Here is a 23,492-nt window from a genome sequence, read left to right as displayed (position 1 = left end):
TCATTTGTAGTGTACCCCCATTCTGGTTGTACTTATTCCAAGGCATATTTGTTCCTTGTTCTTGCAGTTCAGGGTGTAGTCAAAACTGTTCACTAATACCATCATTCAAAGACATAAATTCCTTTTCAGTCTTCTTTATTCATTATCCAGCTTCTGCATACATAGGAAGAAATTGAAAATACTATGGCTTGAGTCAGGCCCACCTTAGTTCTCGAAGTGACAGCTTTGCTCTAAAACACTTACATTTTTTAGATTTTATTTATTTATTTCTGCTTTTGAACACTTTAAAGAAGTCTTTGGCAGAAGATTTTCCAAGTGCAATGCACCTTTTGATTTCTTGCCTTGCTGCATTTAAGAATGTTTGATACTAAGCTCTGTTTTCAATTATGCTTTCTCCATGAGCCATTCCGTTTTAGCTGAAACTAATTGGGTTACTCACTCCCTTAGCTCCAATAGTTGTGTTATTAAGTTGATAATGAGTAACTACTCCAAAGGTTTCTGTAATAGCAGCATCAGCTTATCTAGGTGAATCTGAAATTATAACCTTTCAGCTCACAGGAGCACTTCGGAGCTGTTCAACCCATTATGACACATATAGGAAAGGTAACCAGCATCAGTTTGTCCCAACTCTTTGGTGGTATGAAGATTTGTACCAGGTAACCTGAGGGAATTCAGGTTCACTCCAGATGTACCACTTCATCCCCCACCTTTACTCTCTTCTGTCATCGTGTTTTTGCCCTGTCACTTTTTACATTTTTTTTCTTTTCGTTTTAATCATTTAGTTACCAAAGGAAGGGGATCAATTGATTTATCTTTAATGTGCAAAAGATTTCTGAGCAACTTGATGGGCTACTTTATTTCCTTTCTCAATAAGATCAGTGCAGCTGCTACAATTAATTTTATTTTATGCCGTTTTCATCCATCTATCAGGTGGGTTGCTATGACGCCGTAATAGATCCTTGCTAAATTTGCACTCTTTGCCCTTAGTCATGTAGCCTGTGGTGTTAAATCCTTTTGCTAGTATTCTATCTCTATTCCTCTGGTGATTCTGACTAGAAAGAATCCTTCATTAGCATTGTGTGCTTTGCACAATTACAATGCCAGTCATATTTTGTCAAGAGGTCAGGAGATAATAAACAAGTAGCTAAAGGACTTTGGGGTTGACTGCTTCAATTATCAAAACCTCCCAACAAAAAAAGGTTCCAGCCTATGAGAAGAAAGGATACATGATGATCCTAGATTTGCTATGGAGCTCTTTTGTCATTATCAATAGAGTCAAATTCAGGAACGAGCTCTGATTTCTGTTAACGCATTTAACTCATGAAGTGCTGTATATCAAAGAGGGTGGTTTTCAATTGCTACTGAAATATTTTCCAACGCATTGCACTGGGAATATCTGCAGTTAGGGACCTTTCCAAATTATTGAGGAGTGATGATGCCAGTTTGAGGACTAAGGCACGTTTAATTCAAGCCATCGTCTTTTCGACTTGTTATGCATCTGAGAGCTGGACGATGAATAAGGATGCCAGAAGAAGAATTTGTACCTTTGAGCTGTGATGTTGGAGAAGAACACTGAATATCCCATGGACAGCCAAGAAAATGAACAGATATATCTTGGAGAGGGTGCAGCCAGAGTGCTTTTTGGAGGTAAGAATGATGAGACTTTGCTTCACATACTGTGAGTATATTGCTAGGAGGGACTATTTCTTGGAGAAGGACATGATGCTGGGAAAGGTGGAGGGTCAGCAAAGGAGAGGAAGACCCTCAGCCATGTGCATTGATATCGTAACTGTTGTAATGGGCTATCATGTGTCAGGAAGTGTGAGAATGGTGCAGGATAGAACAGGGTTCAGAGCTTTTGTTCATAGGGTCGCTATGAGTCGTACTCAACTTGATGGCACTCAACAACAACAACAACAACGACTCCTTTAACTCAGGCAACCCTATATAAAATGGAATGAATCACTGTACCATCTTTACAATTGTTGGTATGTTCAAGTTCATTGTTGTGTGGCCATTGTGTAAATGTAACCTAGAGGGCTTATTTTCTAGCATTAAAGTATTAATAGCATTAATAGTATTCTATTTTGATCTATATGGTTTCCATTGGTTGATTTTTGGAAGTAGATTTCTAGACCTTTCTTCATTAGTCTGCTTTAGTTCAGAAGGTCTGTTGCAACCTTCCCACCATCAGTGGCCTTAAAGATACTAGTGGCGTAACTTCCAGCAGCACAGCTACCTATAAGCCACCACAGTACAACAGACTGATAGCCAAGTTGTGGTATATTGAAAAAGTTCCTTTGACATGGAGGAATTGACTTTACGCCCTATCGGTGTTGGAGGAAGTGCAATCAGAGTGCTCCTTAGAGATAAGGGTAGTGAAACTTTGTCTCACATATTTTGGGCATGTTGTCAGGAGGGGCTAGTCCTTGGAAAAGAATATCATGATGGAAAAGGTGGAGGGTCAGAGAAAGAGACAAAGGCCTCCAATCCAATAAGATGGATTGACACTGTGACTAACAATGGACTTGAGTGTGTCAGAGACGGTGAGGATGAAGCAGGTCAGGTTCAGCTCTGCTTCTCATAGGGTCACTGTGAGCGATGGTTGACTCAATGGCACCTACCAACAACAATAACAACGTACTTAATTGACTTCCTCTCCCTGTGCTAACAGCAAAGAGTCAGCAGTTGAAACAGTGCTATAGGTTCTCCTTTCTCCTTTCTCTTTTCTCTGGCTATGAGTATAGTGGGTTAGAAGTATTGAAATTGAGGTCATACAAATAAAATGTCAAGTCGTGACTTTGTCACTTAATCCTTCTGTCATATAGAACCCTTTGAACAGCTGTTTTTGTGTCTTTATAGAATGGAGATCATAATCTTTCCAACACTATATGCTTTATTAAGCATTAAATCTGGTAGTGTATGTAATAAAGTGACTGGATAGGTACTAAATGTTATTATAATATAGTTTCTCAAGTTTGTACTTTGAAAACTATGGCTCCAGTTGGAGTGAATGGTCATAGGCTTTGAAAGAACATATTTTGAGAGGGAATGATAATGTATGAATATTATATTTTCTAGTTTCATCTGGTTTTGAAGGGGAATTTTGGAATAATGAATAATTAAAAAGTTTACTTACCCAATTCACAGTTCTTTCCCTCAAATCCAGGTTGACACCAACATTCATAGGAATTAATGCCATCCTTACACATGCCACCATGCAAACATGGGTTGGAATCACACTGGTCTCCATCTTTAAGATACACGAAGATTAAAGATTAATTAGCAGACAAAAGGTTTGGAATGCCCAGACCTCCCTGTGCAGACACATGGATATAGGGTCAGAGCAGAACTCCTGACCCAGAAGTCATGCTACAGTCATGTCCTGCTCCTGTCATTTTGGATTTCTAAATTCAAATAAGCAAAAGTTCTCCAATCAAACCCACCTGAGGGAATTGTCCTGAAGAAGAGCTGTTCATAGCCTATACAACAACCCAAGGAAGAAGGAGATGGAAGTGAATTCCTGGGTATAAAAATGTGCTATTTCAGTGTAGGTTGAAAAGGAAATACAACCCTTTCATATAGAATGTTGTTGTTGTTAAGTGCAGTTGAGTTGTAGATGACTCATAGAAACCAAAAGAATGAAAGTACTGAACACTTGTATAACTTTCATCATTTCTCCATGTTCATAGAGTTCCTGGAGGCAAGCTATTTCAGAAGTGGATGCCACTCTGGCTTCCAAGCTTGTTTTAATTGGGGAGCTCCACCACACACTGTCCACCATGGGTAACCATTATTGTATTTGACACATCAGTGTCACAGTGTTCAGCATCACAGCTACCATGTACAGCAACCTCTGTACAGCAAATGGACAGACCAGTGCAATACCACTTAGAAGAATGTTTGATCAAAAACAATGAGGAATTAATTTGAAACCACATCAAATATTAAAATAAATTATTAGCTATCTACCAAATAATATCTGCTCTGTTACAAGCCCTGTAGAGTAAGCTGTTGTAGAATATCGCACTTGGTGCTTCTTAAGGAATTTATCACCAGGTTGCAGAGTAAGAGAGTGTATTTCCCTGTATTGTCATTTAACTTTTTCAATATGAAGTCAAGAATTAACATGATAGTAAAGGTGCCAGTAACATTTATTGTTACAGTGCGTTAGTCTGCTGTATAGAAGTTAGGTTTCAATTGGTTCATGTAAAGGGAGTCCTGGTGGTGTATTGTAGTACATTACATATTGCACTTCCAGCCAAAATGTCAAAAGTTCAAACCCACCATCTAACTGCTCTGTAGGAGAAAGATAGGTAATCTCTTCTAATCATAGACCTGATGGAGGGCCAGTATGAGTTGGAACTGACTCAAAGGTATTAAGTTTGGTTTTTGATATAGGTAAAGTGAAGATCAATTCCAATATACCCTAAAGTATTAACATGTAAGTGACCTCTGTAAAAAAATGCATATTCGGTGCCCATGTCTCTGTTCTACCTTTCATGAACTTTCTACATTTACAGAGTTCTTGGAGACCTTTGAAGACACTATTGTTAAGAAAAAAGGAGGAAGCAACAGTGAAGAGGAAAGGTCAGGATGAGAAGTGGACTTTACGTTTTCTTTCTCTCTCTCTCTTTGGAATTTTGTTTCAATCCATACTTCCAAGGAAGCTTCTGAAGAAAAGGCTGAACAGAACTAGAAGGGAGACTGAAACATACTTAGAGCTAAAAACAAAGTTGTTGAGCATTATTGAGTCAGAACCAACCCCTAGCTGAAACCTCAGCAGGTTTTCAGAGGCAATAAATTACATGGGAGGAGATTTCCCCATCTTTCCCCCCACAGAACAGCTGGTGGATTCAAACTGATTACCCCAAATTTAAAGAAAAGGGGGGAGCTACATCTATAAGAGTCAACATACAAGAAACAACATAATAAGATGACAAAAATAATAAAAAGTGAGATTAAAAAAAAGAAAGAGAAAAAAAATACTTTGGCTATGTTGTTAGGAGAGACCAGTCCTTGGAAAAAGACAGCATGCTTGGAAAGGTGGAGGGTCAGTGAAGGAGCAGAAGACCCTCAAATATAGATTGACACAGTGACTATAATGGTGGGCTTGAGTTTTCCAGAGATGGTGAGGATGGCACAAGACAGGGCAGGGTTCAAATCCATTCTTCATAGGATTGCTGTGAGTCATAGTCAGCACTTCCCAACAACAGTCAACTCTCTGTCTTGAAGGAAGTGCAACTAGAATTTCCCTTAGAAACAAGGCTAGTGACATTTCATCTTCCATTGGACAAGTTGTAAGAAGATGCTAGTCCTTGAAATAAAGACCTCATGCTTGGAAAAGTACAGGGTCAGTGAGAACGAAGAAGACCCTCCATGAGTTGCACTGACACAGTGAGTGCAACAAAAGGCTTGAGTGTACTGGAGGTCATGAGGTTAGGGCAAGATTCAGATCTGTCATTCATAGTCACCATAAGCCATAGTCAACTCAACGGCACCTGTCAACAGAAGTCAACATCCACAGTGAAGCTGATCAACATCTAGTGCGTGTCAAAGCTTGTTGCCTCACTATCTTCTGTCAGAAGCATGTCTCTCTGTTCCATGGACTTAGGAACTAATATCCCTTTCTCAGAAATAGTCCCTCTCTGGAGAATCTACTTGCTGTAAAAATTAGACCTTGTCCCCTATGCCCCTTGATCCAATGTGCTTTTTGCAAAAATACTGCAATTTGTTCCAAGTGCATGAAACCCAGATACGTTGTCTCTGGTTTATTATTGTTGATGTTCGGAACAGGTCTAAAAAAATGAGCTACATTTGCACTTTATATTATAGACCAACGAATCTGAATTATTTAGGATGTTTCACTGAAAGGGTCTGGGCTTGCAGCCAGCTACAAAGCAACTCATTTGCTGAGACACATCTTTAAAATGAGTGTCATTTTATAGTGTGTTTAGTTCTTCCTTTGGGTGGTTGTCTTTGTGTACTTTGGGCCCAGACAAAGCCATAGACAGCAGCAGGGTCAAAGACAACAAAAGATAAGACCTGGTCTAACGAGATATTCCTGTTTAAGGTTGTTGCTTAATTAATAACTGCATCTGAAGACAATAGAGAACTTGGGTTTGGTTCTGGGATTCATGACTCTCCAACTGGATGACCTTTGGCAAAGTGGCTTAGTGGTTAGGAAGTTGTGCTTCTGACCCAAGGGCAGATATTCAAATCCACTAGCTGCTCCAGGAGAGAAAGATGGGCGATTACCTCTTATGTAATTTAGTCTTTGAAAACTCATTGCGAGATCAGTCGTGAATGAGTCACTTCCAACTCAATGACAATAAAAGAATGAGTTTGAGTGTAACTGTCCTCAACTCTCAGTTTATTTCTCTATAAAATCGAGACGGTAACAGAGTTGGTGTGAGGATTAAATGTAACCGCCCCTTCGCAAACAGTAAAATGCTGGGTGGGGGGAACAAACTCACTGTTATCATGTGTGTTTTGATTCATAGTGGCTGCTCGTTGGGTTTCTGAGGCTGTAAGTAGTAATAGGAGAAATTGTCCATAATTCCTCTTGGGGCCATTGGTGAGTTTAAAGAGTTGGAACAACTCACTACAGATTATGTCACCAGTATTCTTCTAAAATGCTGGAGAGATGCTAATTAATACGGCTGGGCAATGATTCTTCAACCAGACTATTTTCTATAGCAAGTTGGTGGGAAGCAATGGGGTGAATGGGAAAGTTTATGCAGTAAGAAACGACATGGCCTACTTTTGTGATGGTTAGGAATTTCAGCTGCACACAAAAAGAAGTTTGAAGGTCCTTTCTTTTTAGTTCTTGGTTTGTTTTTTTTTTAATTTATATTTTTTCCCCATAGGAAAAAACCCAACAGTAGCTGAATCAGAGGTACAACACAGGACAACTCATGTGACCTAGTAGACAAAAGCTTGCACTCAAAATATAGTACTGAAAAGGTGATCAGTGTTTGATGGGAAATGAAGGATCATGGCAGTTTAAATGGGAGATTCTTCTTGGAAAAGTAGAAATTTATCTGCTTTTAAAAAGAAATTTAAAAAAAAGAGAAATTCCAAGATTTGAAGTTTTACATTCAAAAGAAATGGAAAGTAAAAATATTTGTTTGGACTGGTTGTTGAGGAATACCTCAGTTGAATTGTCATGGTTGAATTGATTATGAAGAACAAAGAAAGGTAGTTGAACCTATCCAGTGGCTTGATCTTCTCATGACTGAAAAACAAACGTGCTGAAATGATGAAATTGGGAGGATACAGCAAAGTGCAATAAAACTGTATCTCAAAAAGATAGAACTCAGTGAATTTGGTTCTGGTTGTTTCTACCCAAGCAGTCTTATACTCCATCAAAATTCTGCTCCTAGCTGTTGTGTACCATCAAGTCGGAACCGACCCACAGCTGAGCCTTCAGTGGGCTTTCAGACGCAAACTACCTATCTTTCTTCTTCAGAGCAGCTACTGTATTTGAACCATGTACCTTTTGAATTGACAGGCCATTAGTCTGGGTCTTAACCACTTATCCACTTAAACAATTATTTGTCTCTCACTGTCTGGAACAAAGAAGAGAGAAGGAAAGCAAACAAGGATTGGATCAATTAGTCCAAAGAATAGACCATGGGAACCTCAACTTCCATGAGCCTGAGACCAGAAGAACCAGATAGTGCCTGACTACTACCAATGACAGCCCTAGAAGGGACCACAACAAAAGATCCTGGACAATAATCGGGGAGGGGGTGGAGAACAAAGTGAAAAATCATAAGAAAGACTGAACTTCCTGGTCTGATAGAGACTAGTGGAATCTTGAGTATAGCCCTACTTATCCTTTGAACCTAGAAACAAAACTCACTCCCATGGCTCCATGTTTAGTTAAACAGTAGACTGGTCTACAAGGTGACCAATAATACCAAGAAGATGTTCAATCTTTAGAATATTCAATCATACAGGGTTAAAAGAACAGCATTTTACTAAAGATAAATCCCTGAAGGCAGTAAGAGTTAGGATCAAATGATTAATGGAAGTGAAAATTAAAAGGGAGGAAGTAAGAAGAGTGTTGTTGTTTTGTATCATTGAGTCAGAACTAACCCATACTTGAACATCTGGCAGGTTTTCAGAGGCAGTTGAATTGCATGAGGCAGTTAATTGCATGGAAGGAGATTTCCCATCTTTCTCCTGGATTATATTGTAGGCATTGAAATGAATAGAAAACAAAATGTGTATGAATCTTTACATGAAAAGCCAATGTACTTTGTCACCTTTCACTTCACTCACACTCAAACAAACAGACAAACAATTAAAACAAAATGCTGCTGCTTGATTATAAACTAATTTTAAAAATATAAACAGTACATATGTTTGTGTCACACAAATTCTTTTATTGTGTCATTTTTCACATTAGTGAAGCAGCTCAACTGCCCACCAGCAAATAAATGCATAGAAAAGCTGTGGTACGTCTGCACAATCAATGGAATATTACTCAGCATGGAAAAACAACAAACTTGTAAAATTCTGCACATCATAGATGGGTCTGGAAGACATTATGTCATTATGTGGAGTGAAAGATCTCAGTCACCACAGGACAGATACTGTATAAGACTCTAGTTATAAAATAAGATGGACATGGGGTGGGACAAAACAGGAAAAGAGTGGATAAATAATGAACACTGCATTAGAACAGATGAAGGGAAGGACTATTTTAAAGGAATATATGATTAAGAGATTATGTATATATGACAATCTGGAATAAGAAGTGCATTGCAAAGTGAATTAGGGGAGGGAGGAAACCATGCACCAGTGAGTGAATGAAAACTGAACCTTTCTGTAAAATCACAATTTTAAAAAAGAAAATAATTTAAACAGTAACCAGTTGGCTTACTCTGATCTATCCATGGGGTTTCAGTGTCTGTGATCTTTTAGAAGTAGATCCCAGGATTTTCTTCCTGAATTCTTTTGGGTAGATTTGAACTTTTAATCTTTTGATTAGTAATTGAGCACATTTGTACTACCCAAGGACCCTGTTGTACAATTGTTGTTGTTTGTTGTGTACCATCGAGCCAAAAATGATCCATAGCTGACCCTCCAGCAGGTTTTCAGAGACAGTAAATTACATAGGAGATTGTTCATCCCTCTCCCACAGGGCAGCTGGTAGATTTGAACCATGTGACTTTGGGAACGCAGTACAGTTTCTTACTACAAGGACACCAGAACTCCCAATTTGTTGTCATTAAAGTGTTGACTTTTCCTCTTTCTGGTCAACTCATTCAATCCACAGTTATTGAATGACTGTGAACAAAATCACTTGCATAATTCTGCCTGCATGATGCTTGTCTTCTATTGGGATGAGATGACAAATAATAAATATTAGAGACAGGAAAATGATATGTTAGATGGTAAAAAGCATTATCTGGTGGCACTGCAATCCCAAAGGCACGTGGTTTGAATCCACCAGCTCCTCCGTGGGAGTAGGATGGGCAATCTCCTTCTGTGATTTTTTGCCTCTGAAAACTCGCTGGAGGGTCAATGATGAGTTAATTCCGACTTGACAGCACACTCAACAACAGAGTAGATGGGCAGGTTCAGATAGTAAATAAATGTGAATCTCATTGAGATGAGGACCATTGGAAAGAAACCTGAAGAATGTGGAGCAAGCCAAGGAATACCTAGGAAAATGGTGTTCTAGGTCGAAGGAATGACCAGAAAAATGATCCTGAATAGGGAGTAGTGCTAGAGTGTTCATGGAGCAGAGAGGAGCCAGGTTGGCCAGAATCCAGTGTGTGAAAAGCAGGAGAAGAGCCCTGACATCAAACCGGAAGGGAGAAGGGCAAACATGGAGGCTACCTTTAGGAGTAGGACTTTTAACCCTTCTGTGACTCATGGGACAGATTTTCTACCTCTAGTGTTTAATGTGAAACATTTATTCTACTATTAATGCATCTTGGCAGCCAGTATAACTGCATGAGTCCAAGGAAATGGCCTTATCCCATCAACTCCAGGACTAGAGATCCCTTGGGAATTTCATGTCCCACTGAGTATGAAGAAATATATATGGCCTTACATTTTTTTCCATTTCATTAAAAATGTTTTCCAATATTGAAAACATATGGTTTCACAAAAATTCAAAGCATAAAGTAGTTTGATCTTAAAGGGTTAAACCATAAACAAAGAAGGTAATCTGTATTTTCCCATTCTTTACTTCAGATTACAAACTCTCATTCAGTGCCAAGATACAATCATTTGTATTTCTTCCTTCCACCTTCCTGGGTTGGAGTGATGGATGGTCTTTTGAAGTCCTAAGAAAGAATACACTTATCCACCAGCTGATGTCTTCTACATTATCATAGACCTGTAGGCTATCAGCATTCAGTCTTGGGTAAGGACTTGGGCAGCTTTTTCTGAGTATTTTTGAGAGTTTAATAGCGCATTTATGAAGGGAACAAATACACAATTCCCAAGTGTTTCATGTACACACAAGAAGATGTTATACATGGCTTACCAACATACTGCTTCCAAAATTCATTCTATAGAGAAAAACAAAATGATCACAAATTAATGTTGTTGTTAGAGTTGCTTGCAACTCATAGCAACATTATATACAATGGCTCTGAACTATGCTCTATCCTGAGCCAATCTTATTGACTCTGACACACCTACCCACCTACCCCCATTACCCCACTCACTGAATCAATCCATATCATTGAGGGTCTTCCTATCTTGAGCTGTCCCTCCACTCTCCCAAGCATGATGTCCCTCTCCAAGGACTGGTCCTTCCTTGCAACATACACAAAGTATGTCAGATAAAGCTTCAGATTCCTTGCCTCCAAGGAGTAGCCTGGGTTCAGGATGAACCTATTTGTTCTCCTAGCAGCCCACTGGATATTTAATACTCTTCTCCAGCACCATAGCTCCAAGGCATCATCAATTCTCCTTCTATCATCCCTAATCATTGCCCAGCTTTCTGATGCATAGCAAGTAATTGCAAAGACCATGGCATGCATCAGGCACACCTTAGTCTCCAGACTGAAATCGTTGCTCTTCAGTACTCTTGAGAGGTCCCTGACAGCGGACTTTCCCAGTGCAATTAGTCTTTTGATTTCCTGGCTGCTGGTACCAAGAGTGTTGATTGTGGAGCCAAATAAACTGAAGCTGTTCACAATCTCAATCAGTTGTATTTAAAGTGTTCAAAGAGGATCTATTCCTTCTCAATTACAATTCTATATATTATAAATTATATGTATAATTTCAGAAAATAATTTACCCCCCAAATTCTTTTAAAGATTTCCTGTTTATTTGCTCTTCATCTGAGAAGTGCTACATGTAAATACTCACAGTTTTCTCTGTGTTTTCGAAAACTTCTCGTGCTTCTTCATAATTGCACTTTTCTTCATTACATTCCCTCTCAAGGTTCCCTTGAACAAACTCTTCCAATTTACCTGAGTTATATCTCCTTGGCCGGTTCAGAATTTTGGTGGCATTTTCACGATCAAGAAAAACTGAAATTAAAAGAGCCATTCTTTAGTTTAAGGGGGGGGGGGAAGAAAACATTGTGACAATTAAATACATCTCTTATTAAACACTTTGTTTTTAATCCAATAAATTTCAAAGCCAATTTCTCTGTGAATCGTAGAGCCAAAATTGCGGAGAAATCAATTTCAATTTTAGTCAGGATAGCTTTAATAATAAGAGGTCAGATTTTCAATTGTATTTGAATTTACTATGTCTCGCAAAGAAAGTTCTCAAATAAGCAGTTAACTTGACATATCGTCATCACTCCAGAAGAGCTAATTGCAGGACCTTGCAAGGTGCACCATCACCTGATCCAGACTAGTGGCAGAAAGCAGTTGCCCAAAGGACCTGGTACATGCTTCTCCTGGAACAACAAAGGTCTGATGGGTCCCGCAGCAAATCTGACCCTTGTATCTCCCACTAGATATTAAAGAAAAAACACTGTCCTGATTTTCTCTCTTCAGACTGACAACACCTTCAGTTGCCATGTGCTGCAGTTATTCTAATGGCTTAAAAAAACCCTGGGGATTAAAAGTGTGACTTATTTTAGTGTTCTGGTGGCACAGTTGGTAGAAGGTTGAGCTGTTAACAAAAAGCAGCATATACTCAGCAGCTCCCAGGGAGAATGTGATTCCTTGCATGTGATTTACAGCCTGTTAGATGGTCAGCTAAGAGTTTATTCCAATCCCATAACAATAGATATGTGATTTACAAAATTGTGTGTGTGTATTTTAATTAGAATCAGGAATTAAGAAGCCACTCAGCCTCACCTCTTTCTTCAAAAGACTAGCAAGGTAACCATTTGAAAATGAAGGTAAGAATAGTCTTACAACTGTTGTTGGTGCTGTTGTTAGGTGACATTGAGTCTAGTACAACTCAGATCTGAACGCTGTACTCTCCTATTCCCTCCTCATCATCTCTGACATACTCAAGCCCATTGCTGCAGTTACTGGGTCAATTCATCTCATGGATAATCTTCCTTTCTCTGAACCACCACCCTCCCAAGCCTGATGTGCCCTTTCCAAGGAATAGCCCTCCCAGCAACATGCCCAAAGTATGTGAGATGAATCTTCACCATCCTTGCTTCCAAGAAGCACTCTTGCTGCACTGTTTTGGGTTTTGTTTTTTTTTTTGTGCAAAAGATGCTTTTATTTTTTGATGATAGTTTCCAATCTCCTAAAAACTATCATGAACATTTGAGACATTAAGTAGGTAATTGTAACCATCTTTTAAGAATATCACAAAACTCATCGGATAAACAGAACAATGATTTATTCTTGTTGAATATACCTGACAGTTATATATACACCAAATAGTTGACAGGTTCAAAGTGGATGTATCCATCCCATTAGCAAAGAAACATGGGAAAACATTTAATTCATAGTAATATGTGGAGGCAGAAATTACTCCAAGAAACTAAACAATTAGAAATAAAGTAGAAATTCTGAATCTTTATGCTAAAATAGGTGGTTCAAAGTGTTAGTCAAAACTCCATTCTTTAAAAATAATAATTTTCAGTTACATGAAGACAATATTATTTTTCTTATTTTATAATTGAGAATTATTTGAACAGAGATAAAATTATTGGTTATTCTTTTCTCTTCCTATTATTCATGTGACATATTTCAAGAAACATGATGAGGCTTAGTTAATTGTAATAATTCACTTGAACATTGAATTATTCTAGATACATATTTATTTTAACAAGTGCAAAATATTATAAGACAAACTTATCTACCATTCATGACAATGATGCTCTTTTATCATGCTTATTGTCAAATGTACTTGAAGAAAATTCAGTTAAAAATCATGATGCTTTCTTGAAGACATATCTGTTCTTTTGGAAGTCTATGGAATAGTCAATATTTTTCTTTTTTAAAAAAAGTAATTTTAAATAAAGTTTACAGAGACTTAGGGTTTCCAGTCAATCATTGTTGCACTTTTCTCCCTATCCACCTCCTCTCCCCCAATTCACTCTTCTCCTTGAAAAGCAAAACTCTTTCATTGTTATGTAATCCCTCTCCCTCAAGTCCACTCCACTATGCAGCCTTGAATACCCATTCATATAGCCCTTTTAAACAGTTCTCTCCCTCATATGTTTCAATGCAATATACAATACAATATACAAGGCAATATATAATACAATATACAATATCCCCTCCTTTTCTGTCTTCCCTTAACCCTGATGTCAGTTCTGTTTTACAACAGTGGCCCTATGCAATATTTGTCCTTTTGTGACTGAGATATTTCACTCAGCATAATGTCCTCCAGGATCATCCATTTTGCAGAATATTTCATGAGTTCCTTGTTTTTCAGTGCTGCATAGTATTCCATTGTGTGAATATAACACTGCAACTCAAATGCATCAATTCTTTTTCTGTCATCCTATGAATTGTCCAGCTCTCACATGTATAGCAAGTTATTGAAAATAAGATGATCTGAATCAAGTGTACCCTAGTCTTCAAACGGAAATAATTTCTCCTCAGTAATTTGGAGAGGTTCCTGACTGCAGATTTTCCTAGTTCCGATAAACCTCCTGACCTCCTGATTGCTGATATCAGGGGTGTTCATCCAAGTAAGAGGAAGTCATTGATAGTTTCAATCTTTTCTCCATCTACCATGATGTCCTCTATAGGTTCAGTGTTGAGCATTTTTGTGCATTATGTAGTTACCTTCCTTGTCCTTTGTGGTGGTTTTGGCATTGAAATTTATTTTATCGAGATTACTATCATTTCTCCTGCTTTTTTGTGGTTGCCATTTGCTTGGTATATTTTTTCCACACTTCTTTTTAGTCTTTATATTCACTTTTCAGCTGTGTCTCTTGTAGGCAGCATAATGATGGATTTTGTGGGTTTGTTTTAATCTAATCTGCTATTCTTTTTCTCTTCTGTGGTGCATTTAAACCACTTATATTTAGGGTGATTATTTAAAGGCAAGGTTTCATTGCTATCATTTTATTGAGTTCTTTTTGGTGTTCTTGGTAGTTAGTTACTTTGGTCCATCCTGCTTCTGTGGCACCTCTGTAAGGAGGACATCTCTCAGTGTTTCCTGCAGGTCTTGTTTTTACAAACTCCTTTAGGTTCTCTTTTTCTGGGAATATCTTGATCTCTCCTTCATATTTGATGGACAATTTTTCTGGGTACAATATTCTTGGTTGACAGTTGTGTTCTTTGCATGTTAAAGATATGTCATTCCACTTTCTTCTTGATCTCATGGTTTCTGCTGAGAAATAGGCACTTAATTTTATCTTCTCTCCCTTATAGGTTACTCTTTTTTCTCTCTCTCACTGCTTTCAGAATTTTCTCCTTATCTTTGGTTCTGGAAAATTTGACTATGATATGTCTTGGTGTTTTTCTTTTGGGGTCTATTCTGTATGGTGTTCTTTCAGCTTCTTGAATATATATTCTCTCATTCTTCATTATGTCTGGGAAGTTTTCTTCTAGTAGTTCTTCCACAACTTTTTTGGTGCCTTTACTTGCTTCTTCCTGTTCTGGGATTCCAATGATGCACATGCTATTTCTCTTGTGTCCCACATTATTCTTAGATTTTATTCTTTTTCCTTTCTTTTTGCTTCTGCTTTTTGCTCTGGCTGATCAGTGGTGATGATTCTATCTTCTATTTCACTGTTTCTGTGTTCCATCTCTACAACTCTGTTCACATGTTCCTTGATCATGTTGACAGCATCTGAAACATTTGTCCTCATATTTGGATTGTGGTTTCTTATTTTTCCAGAGCCCCTAATGCATCGTTTGTTTTATATATATTGTTTTGGATTATTTTTTAAAGCTCCTCCTGCTGTTTGCTTGCAGTGTCCTGTAATTCTTCAAGTGTGTCTTTCACCCATTGAAAATATTCAATCACTGTTCTTTTCAATTCTGTGTTGGAAAGTTTCATTAGACTTTATAGCTTCTGGTAATCTATTGATACTGTGTGTCAATTGGGGGGTGTCATCTTGTTTTGTGCTTGTGTAGGGTGTTAGGTAGCCTGTTGCCTACATAACATTGCTGTGGTATTGATGTCTGAAGTGATAGCAAGTTCTTAATCTGAAGTCACCACTCCAGAAGAGAGTGAGTGGGACAGTTACCCTACCTGGGTTTCTCTCTTCCTTCTGACCCAAGGGAAGATCTTCAGTTTGGTAGAGAAAAGGCCTGTGAAAGCAGCCTCCTTTGTTAGACAACTGCTGCTACTAGGCTATCCCTAGGTGCTCCAGGCTAAATAAAGGCTGTTGATTGAGTGGACATGAAAAGACACAAGGCAGAGTGCGGAGACCTGATTGGGAAACCTGGAAGCCTTGGTTTTCCCTTCAAGAACAAACTACAGCTGTCTCGCTCTCTTCTGATTGAGCTTAAGAGGCCCCATGTAATCCAAACAAACAACATTGCCCCCCCCCCAAAGTATCTCACTCAAGTTCCAGCATTGCTCCGGCTTGCATTCTTCCTGGCATGCATCACTCCCATGAGTCACATCACGTCATGTGCGGCACCAGCATAAGGAGAGGAGTTCCTTAGAAGGTGTGACCCTCCATCTTCTTTTGATACTTCCTGGATGATTTTATATTTTTCCCATAGCATTGCTCAGTATTGCAACCCAATGCTTGAATTTGTTTTGCAGTTCTTTCAACTTGGCAAGTACTGCTTTTTCCAGTTCCATTTCTACACATTTTGTTTTTTTTTGCTTTGTCTTTTTCAGCTGTCTTTCTAATCTTCTGTTCAGATTTTTTACTCCAGCATCTCTTCCCTTTATTTTGGCTTCTCAGGGCTCTCGTCTGATTTTCAGAGTCTCTTCTGACATCTATTTTGGGGTATTTACCCCCTCTGTCTTTGGAATGACATTTTCCTTTCTTCATAGATAATAGCCTTGATTTCATCACACAACTCATCCAGTTGGTGCTTAATGCCTCAAACCTATTCTTAAGATAGTTTTTAAATGCAAGTGTGATAGACTCAAGACTGTCCTTGATTTCGTGCCACCTGAATTTAAAAATCACGTGGGCATGTTTTAGTTTACTTCAGTCTCACTTTGAACTTGCACACATGGAATTGCTGATCTGTTCCATAGTTAGCAGCTGGCCTTATGTATTGACTGTGATGTTAAGCTTCTTCAGTGATTCCTTCCACAGATGTAGTCAATCTGATTCCTATGTAATCCATCAGGTGAGGTCCATGTGTAAAGTTATTTTTTTTTAAAAAAAAGGTATTTGTAATGAATGCATAATTGAGCCCACAAAATTGTATTTCTGACCTTGTTTGTGCCAACAAGTCTGTACTTTCTGATTACTATTCCTCCTTCATTGTTTCCAGCTTGTTTGGTTATGTCTGGACTGCAAAAATGGATAAAAATCTTTAGTTTCTTCCTTTTTGGCTTTAAATGTTGGTGCATATATTTTAATAATGGTTGTTTTAACAAGTTTTCCTTGTATGATATCACTCACAACATTGTTCTTTAGGAAAGATCTTTTTAACTATTAATGCAACACCATTTTTTGACTGTTTTTCATTTCCAGAATAGTAGTTCCATGTGATTGTCTGATTCAAAGTGGCCAAAGCCAGTCCATCTCATCTCACTGATATCTAGAATATCAATGTTCATTCATTCCATTTCATTTTTTACTTCTAATTTTTTCTATATGTATAATACATACATTTAACAATTGTACAAAAAGTACACTTGATCCCTGTATTTTCAGTGGTACCATCTAGTCCCTTGACAACCCCACTTTTGTCTTTCTCTACAAATCCCCTCTAGGCTTTACTTTTTCTCTGAATTTAGTCTAGACTTTCCCCCTTCAACTATTCACCTTAAGCCTATCCTGAAATCCCAAATTGTAGATCTATGCAGCTATCTGCCTTCTGTCTACTGTTCAGAGGCAGCTAGGCATTGTGGGAGAAAGTCATCAGGCTGCAGATGGGTGCAATTACACTTTACTACTCGTTAAGCTACGTCTTCCTCTTGGCAACTTGCTTACTTGGCTCTCTGTGCTCCTACAATGGTACGTATGTCTGTTTCTATTTACAATATGGTAGCATACCAAAAAAAGTCCCTAGGTGTCACAAATGGTTTGCCCTCAACTATAAGCTGTCCTCTGAGGCAAATTTCATTGCTAACCAAAAGACCAGGTGTCTCCAGTGGTTCAACTCCACCATCAACTCCTTGGGAGAAAGATAGCAGACTCCTTCCGTTAAGATTTACAACCTCTGAAACCCTCTGGAGAGTTACTTTGCATCAGAACTGACTAAATAACAGTGAGACTAACCTAAAGGCTTGAATCTGTCCATGGGAGAAAGGTCTGGCTCTCGCGTCCATAAATATTACAAACCAGAAAGCCCTATGGAGCCGTTGCACTTTGTAGCACATTTACTTAATATGAATCAAAAGCGATTCAACAGCAAGGAGTTTAAAGTGAAGCAAAAGTTCCCGTGTCTGCCACTGTATTACCTCGGGCAAGTCACATATTCTCCGAACCTTATTTTCGTCAAATGTGAAATGTGTATAAAAAAGTAAACGTCTGGCTCAAGCACTGTTGGCAGGATTAGTGAGATAATCTATGTGGGCTGGTGAATGTTGAGGATCTCTTTTCCTCCTTTCCATGCTCTTGCTTGCCTGCCTTTATGTTTATCTCAATTCCTTTTAGCAACTCAATGCACACTTTTCTAGCTCTTTGCATCCTTAAAACCAGTTGCCTTTAAGTCAATTCAAATTCCTGGTGAATTCACAAGTCTCAGAGGGGAGTCGGGAGTTTTCCAAAGCAGATCACTAGGCTTTTGCATCAAGGAGCCTTTAGGTACACAGGAACCTCCAACCTTTGCTTTAGCAATTGAGTTTTTTAACAATTTGCAGTGACCATGGGCTCCAGGCTGTATGCTGTTTTGTTGTTCTTAGATCCCTTTGGCTCCAACTCACAGCAACACAGAACACTGTCACATCTCATGCCGTTCTCCCAATTTCTATTGTGCCCAAGCCCACTGCAGCCACTGTCAGGCCTTCTCACTAATGGACTGGTTCCTCTTGGCCACACATCCAGAGTCAGTGAGGTGAAGTCTTAGCATCCTCACATCTGAGGAGTGTTCTGTCTCATTATTGTGTGCCGTAGAGTCGAAATCGACCCATAGCTGACCTCACAGGTGATTTTTCAGAGGCACTAAACCACACGGGAGGAGAATGCCCCTCTTTTCCCCACCAGACAGCTGGTGGATTTGAACTGCATTATCGTTGGGTTGACAGCATAGTTTTCTAAGATGTTTAAAAAGTGATAAAAAAGCCACTACATGAGATGCCCTGCCATCCGTTCTCACTCCCTGCGTGCTCCTGTCTGCACTCCTGAATTCTTATACAGCAATAAGTCCCACATACCCATCTGCAGTTAGACACAGCTTCTGAATTCCAGATCATTTTCCCAGCCCCTTAACCGGAATGTGGCTAATGGTGGGTGATGTTTATTTTATGCTTCTGATGTGGTGGACACTCTGCTCTGTGCTTTGTATCCATTATCTCATTTCATCCTCCTAACAGTCCCACGAGATAGGTGCTTTCATCTCATTTTTGTAAATGAGAAAAAACAAAGTTCAGAAAGGTTACGTAATTTTCCCAAAGTAACATACTAGCCTCAGAGCCAGGATTTAGACCCTGCAAGTTACTTGGCAGAGACAAATGCTCATGACCACTATGCCATATCCAAGAATCACAGCATCAATTAAAAACAAAAAATCCCCAAACACATTCTGTAGATATTTCCTAAACCCTTTCCATACCAATATGGTTAGTGAGTCTTGTCTTTCTACCTCCTTAATATCACTTGTGAGGGTAGTGATGTCAGAGACAGAATTCCCCTCTTCCATGAAGACCTGGGTTCGATTCCTGACCAATGCCTCTAATTTTGAAGCTACCAGCCATCTACCAGTGGAGGTTTGCGTTCTGTGTTGTTGAACTGGTTTTGGCAGAAATCCCTAGATAGACTACGAAGAAGGGCCCGGTAGCCTCCTTTTGAAAATCAGTTAATGAAAATTATGCATCACAACAATCTAACTGTACTTGGTTGTGGGGGGCGGGCAATAGAATAAAGCAGTGTTTCATTCTCTTGGGAATGGTGTAACCATGAACTGAAGTCCAATCAAATGGCAGCTAGCAACAGTAACAGTATCCTTTGAATCATCTCTTGTCTGTCTGTATAAGCATTGTTTTGATATAGGCTCTTTTGTGTGCTTTAGATAATGCCAGTAGTCTCAAGAGTGGTCTCCCCTAGTCTTGCACCAGCCCTATCAGTTCAGGAAAGTGTGGGTGCAGGTGAGTGTCAGTGACACTCCCCAGGTTTTACATTTGTGATTATTCCATGTCCTGTTCTGTTGTCCAGATTCTTCAGCTCGGGGTTTCCTTATCTGAGGACCTGACCTCGCCTGGTCAGCCTGTTTCACCTGTTTCATTTCTTATTTCCACCTTTCAGTATCCATGCTGTGCTAGTTGGAGTCTCAGAAACACCTCACATTCTTTGTAGATCTATCTGTACATGAGTAAGCCTCTTGGTATAGAATGTCCTGAATCTGGAATTTAAAGAGAAAGATTGGCAGTTTCAGTCCACCTACTGGTACCACGAAAAAGATGCCTAGTTATCTCCTTACATGTTGTTGTTGTTAGGTGTCATCAAGTTGCCCATGACTCACAGTGATTCTTATAGACAACAGATGTGAACCCTGCCCTATCCTCACCATCCTTACCGTTACTGATGTGCTTGAGCCCATTCTTACAGTCACTGTGTCAGTCCATCTTGTTGACAATCTTCCTCTTAGCCTCCTCCTTACCAAACATACTGTCTTTTTCCAAGAAATAGTTGCTCCTAACACCATGCTTAAAGTATGTGAGATGGAGTTTCACCATCTTTGCTTCTAAGGAGTACCCTGTTTGCACCTTCTCTAAGACATATTTGTTCTTTTGGCAGTCCATGAGATATTCAGTAGTCATCTTCAACACCAAAATTCAAAGGCATCAATTCTTCTTCTGCCATATTTAGTCACTGTCTGGCTCTCAGATGCAAAGCAGGTGACTGAAAAGACCATGACTTAGATCAGGTCCACCTTAGTCTTTAAGTTGACATCCTTGCTCCTTAGAATGATGGAGAGGTCCTTGATAGCATGTTTCCTCACTGTAATACTTTTTAAAATTTCTTGGCTGCGGTTACCATGAATGTTGGTTGTGAATCCAAATAAAAATTGACAACTTCAATCTTTTCTCCATCTTTCATAAGGTCGCCTATTGGCCAAGTGGTGAGGATTTTTGTTTCTTGATGGTGAGATATTCTAGCCCTTGAAAACTCCATGGAGCACAGTTCTGTTCTGACATATACACAATTTGTTTGGCTTGAATTTCTACTCCCCTTCAGGAAGCAGCTTAAACATTTCTCTGTTGTATCTTCTCCATTTAAAAGATTGCTTTCTTTGTGTTCCCTTAGCCTCTGGTACTCACCTTATCATACATACTGAAATCTCTCACCTCCTCCCATGTATCTTAGGTCAAAGAGAAAGCCTGGTTTAATGCCAGTACTGTTTGAATTACTTGCAGATGGTTTCTTCCATATGTTTCCATACACACAACTGAACTAGTTTTGTGGAACATTTTTTAATTCAAAATTCCAAACTGATGCCATAGTACCTAAAATGCACTACTTCAGTGTACCACACAGAGAAACTCTCCGAGTGTGCCAATAAAAGCAGAAGATAGGGAAGCATCAATGCCGCCCATACTTAGGGAGATTCCCCTGGCCCTTGCCTCTTGTTGTTGAGTTGATTCCTGCTTCTGGTAACCCCATGTATGCAAAGTAGGGTGACTACAATCTTTCACAAGCTCACCAGGCCTTACTTCTAGGTGGATTTGAACTGCCAATCTTCTAGTTAATAGTCCATTACTTCACCATTTATTCCATTCAGGGACTTCTCAGGGGATTATCTTTGACCTTGTCAGCTCTAGAGTCACACTGCCTTTCTCCTAAGTATTATGTCAGTATATAAAGCCATTCAGTAACTCTGCTGCAATCAAGTTGAGTCTGACTCTTAGGTTTCCTCCATTGAGTTTCTGAGGCTATAATATATTTTCTTTCTCTTTTTTTGGCTATAGATTTTTGTAGGAATCAACTGCCCATCTGTTTCGGGGGAGCAGCTGGTGGATTTGAACTTCTAACTTTGTGGTTTGCAGCCTGTCACATTACACTCTATGCCACCAGGGATACTTCCTAAGGAGCACACTTTAGCTCTGGTCATACATCTCCAAGCTCTGAACAATTAGTACCTCTGTTGTTTGTAGCCTACGCCCTGTCATTTTCCTGACATCTCAGGTCTCAACATTTGTGGGTTGCAACAGCCCACTGAAAAGCCCCTTTCCCTCTCTACTTCTCCTAACGTCCGTTGTCCTCCCAGATTTCCTGTTTTTTCTCCTTTGCATTATTTCCAGCACATTTTATTTATCCTTTAACTGTACCCGCTTCACTAGTTTGCATGAACCTTTGTGTTCTCACACCATTATTTGTTCCTCTCAGGCTGCATCTGTAACTGACATCATGTCTGGAGTAGGCACCACAGTTCCAGTTGGTTTTCTGGGGACACTTGGGGTTGGCACCCCTGATCCTGATGCTGTTGGCTCAAAGATTTGATTCTAGTGGGTTGACAAGTAAGTGTGATAAATGCTTCCTGCGAGAGCATGCTGTTTGTCCGAATGGGAGAACGTGTGCACTGGGTGCCTTCCTCCAGGGAGTGTACAAAGTCACTGAGGTTCTGAAAAAACAAAGTGCTCCAAGCGGTGAAAGGAAGCTCCTTGTCGTTATGTCAATTCTTGCACTTTATCTGTGCCCCTAGGGAGCTCAACTGTACAATGAGTTACCCTAACATTCCAACTCTGAAATGTTTAGAATAAGATTCAAAATGATTTCCTCCTAATCCCTGAAATAGTTGGGTGATAAATAGCAAGTTTCTAATGAGAAGTTTAACAGCTGGATTTTTATGAAAACTATCTATTAAAGGGAGAGAATCCAGATTTTAAAAATAAGATATGTCTTACTATATAGTTTCAAATTTTGGAAATCCAGGACATATATTAAAATCAGAGCTTTCACATTAAAGAAACCATTGTTTGCCTTTTAGCATTTTGAATTTTTATTTCAAAATGCTGGACCCCCCAAACCCAAGATGACACTACATTTCTTTTTCAACATTCTGCTGTGTCCTTGTTAGAACAGTTCCCCCTTTTAATAACTTGAACCAAATAGAATATTGTTTTCTTAGAGGAATGACATTGCATTATCATAATCTCAACAATGTTCCTTAAAGAAAAAAATATATATATTAGGTTGAGATTCTGTTTAGTTAAAGAAACAGCAGAAGACTCAGTCGCGAGAGAGCACACACCAGCCCACGTGATGGCTGCTACTTAAACTAAAATCTAGCTTTTCAGTCACAACAAAGACCATGACAAGGATTGCCCCCGGCGTTTCTCTACCTACAAACCAAATATGCTCAATGCATTTGAAAGAAGGAAACCAACCTGTACAGTCAGCGCTGAGTAGATATCCTAAAAGGCAGATGGTGATGAAGCTTAGCGACTCTGCCATGATCGTGCTCAAGCACTGCATAACCTTTGCCGGCAGATTGTGCAAGTGGCAAGGTTGACCAATTGTTCCAAAGTACAAGTGCAGCTGTATTTACTTCTGGTAAATAGTATCCATCTCCCTCAATGGGCCTTTAGGCTATTGCCATTGGCCTCTTGGGTCAAGTGAAGAGATGGGGCAGTGGCCATCATTCAACTTTGCCTCTGGTTCATGAGCTTCTGTCACCTGTGGTTGCTTTGAAGCTGAAGCAGAAGACCGGATGATGCTTCCTTACAGTGGGGGTTGGCAGTAGTAATCACAGTCACTGTGGCAGCAAAATTCATCAGTGGGGCCCATTGTTTCCTCTGTCAAGGAGCACTGTCATATAGTTCAAAGGTAAAGAGATGGA

The 23,492-nt window shown here is 39.3% G+C and overlaps 1 protein-coding gene across 1 annotated transcript in view; it reads right to left on the bottom strand.

Annotated features, from left to right (window-relative positions):
- The window catches only part of F9 (coagulation factor IX), a 47,342-nt gene extending 24,214 nt beyond the window's left edge, over window positions 1-23,128 (bottom strand). The window contains exons 1-4 of the mRNA XM_006881832.1: window positions 23,041-23,128; window positions 11,344-11,507; window positions 10,511-10,535; window positions 3,140-3,253 (exon numbers count right to left, since the gene is read on the bottom strand). Of these exons, the coding sequence (XP_006881894.1) occupies window positions 3,140-3,253; window positions 10,511-10,535; window positions 11,344-11,507; window positions 23,041-23,128 (391 nt within the window). The remainder of the gene's footprint in view (window positions 1-3,139; window positions 3,254-10,510; window positions 10,536-11,343; window positions 11,508-23,040) is intronic.
- Window positions 23,129-23,492: the final 364 nt, after the last annotated feature.

The sequence above is a fragment of the Elephantulus edwardii genome, unplaced genomic scaffold (assembly GCF_000299155.1).
Source record: "Elephantulus edwardii isolate Elephantulus edwardi_28Jun2011 unplaced genomic scaffold, EleEdw1.0 scaffold00016, whole genome shotgun sequence".
NCBI lineage: Eukaryota > Metazoa > Chordata > Mammalia > Macroscelidea > Macroscelididae > Elephantulus > Elephantulus edwardii.
This window is presented reverse-complemented; position numbering and strand designations above follow the sequence as displayed.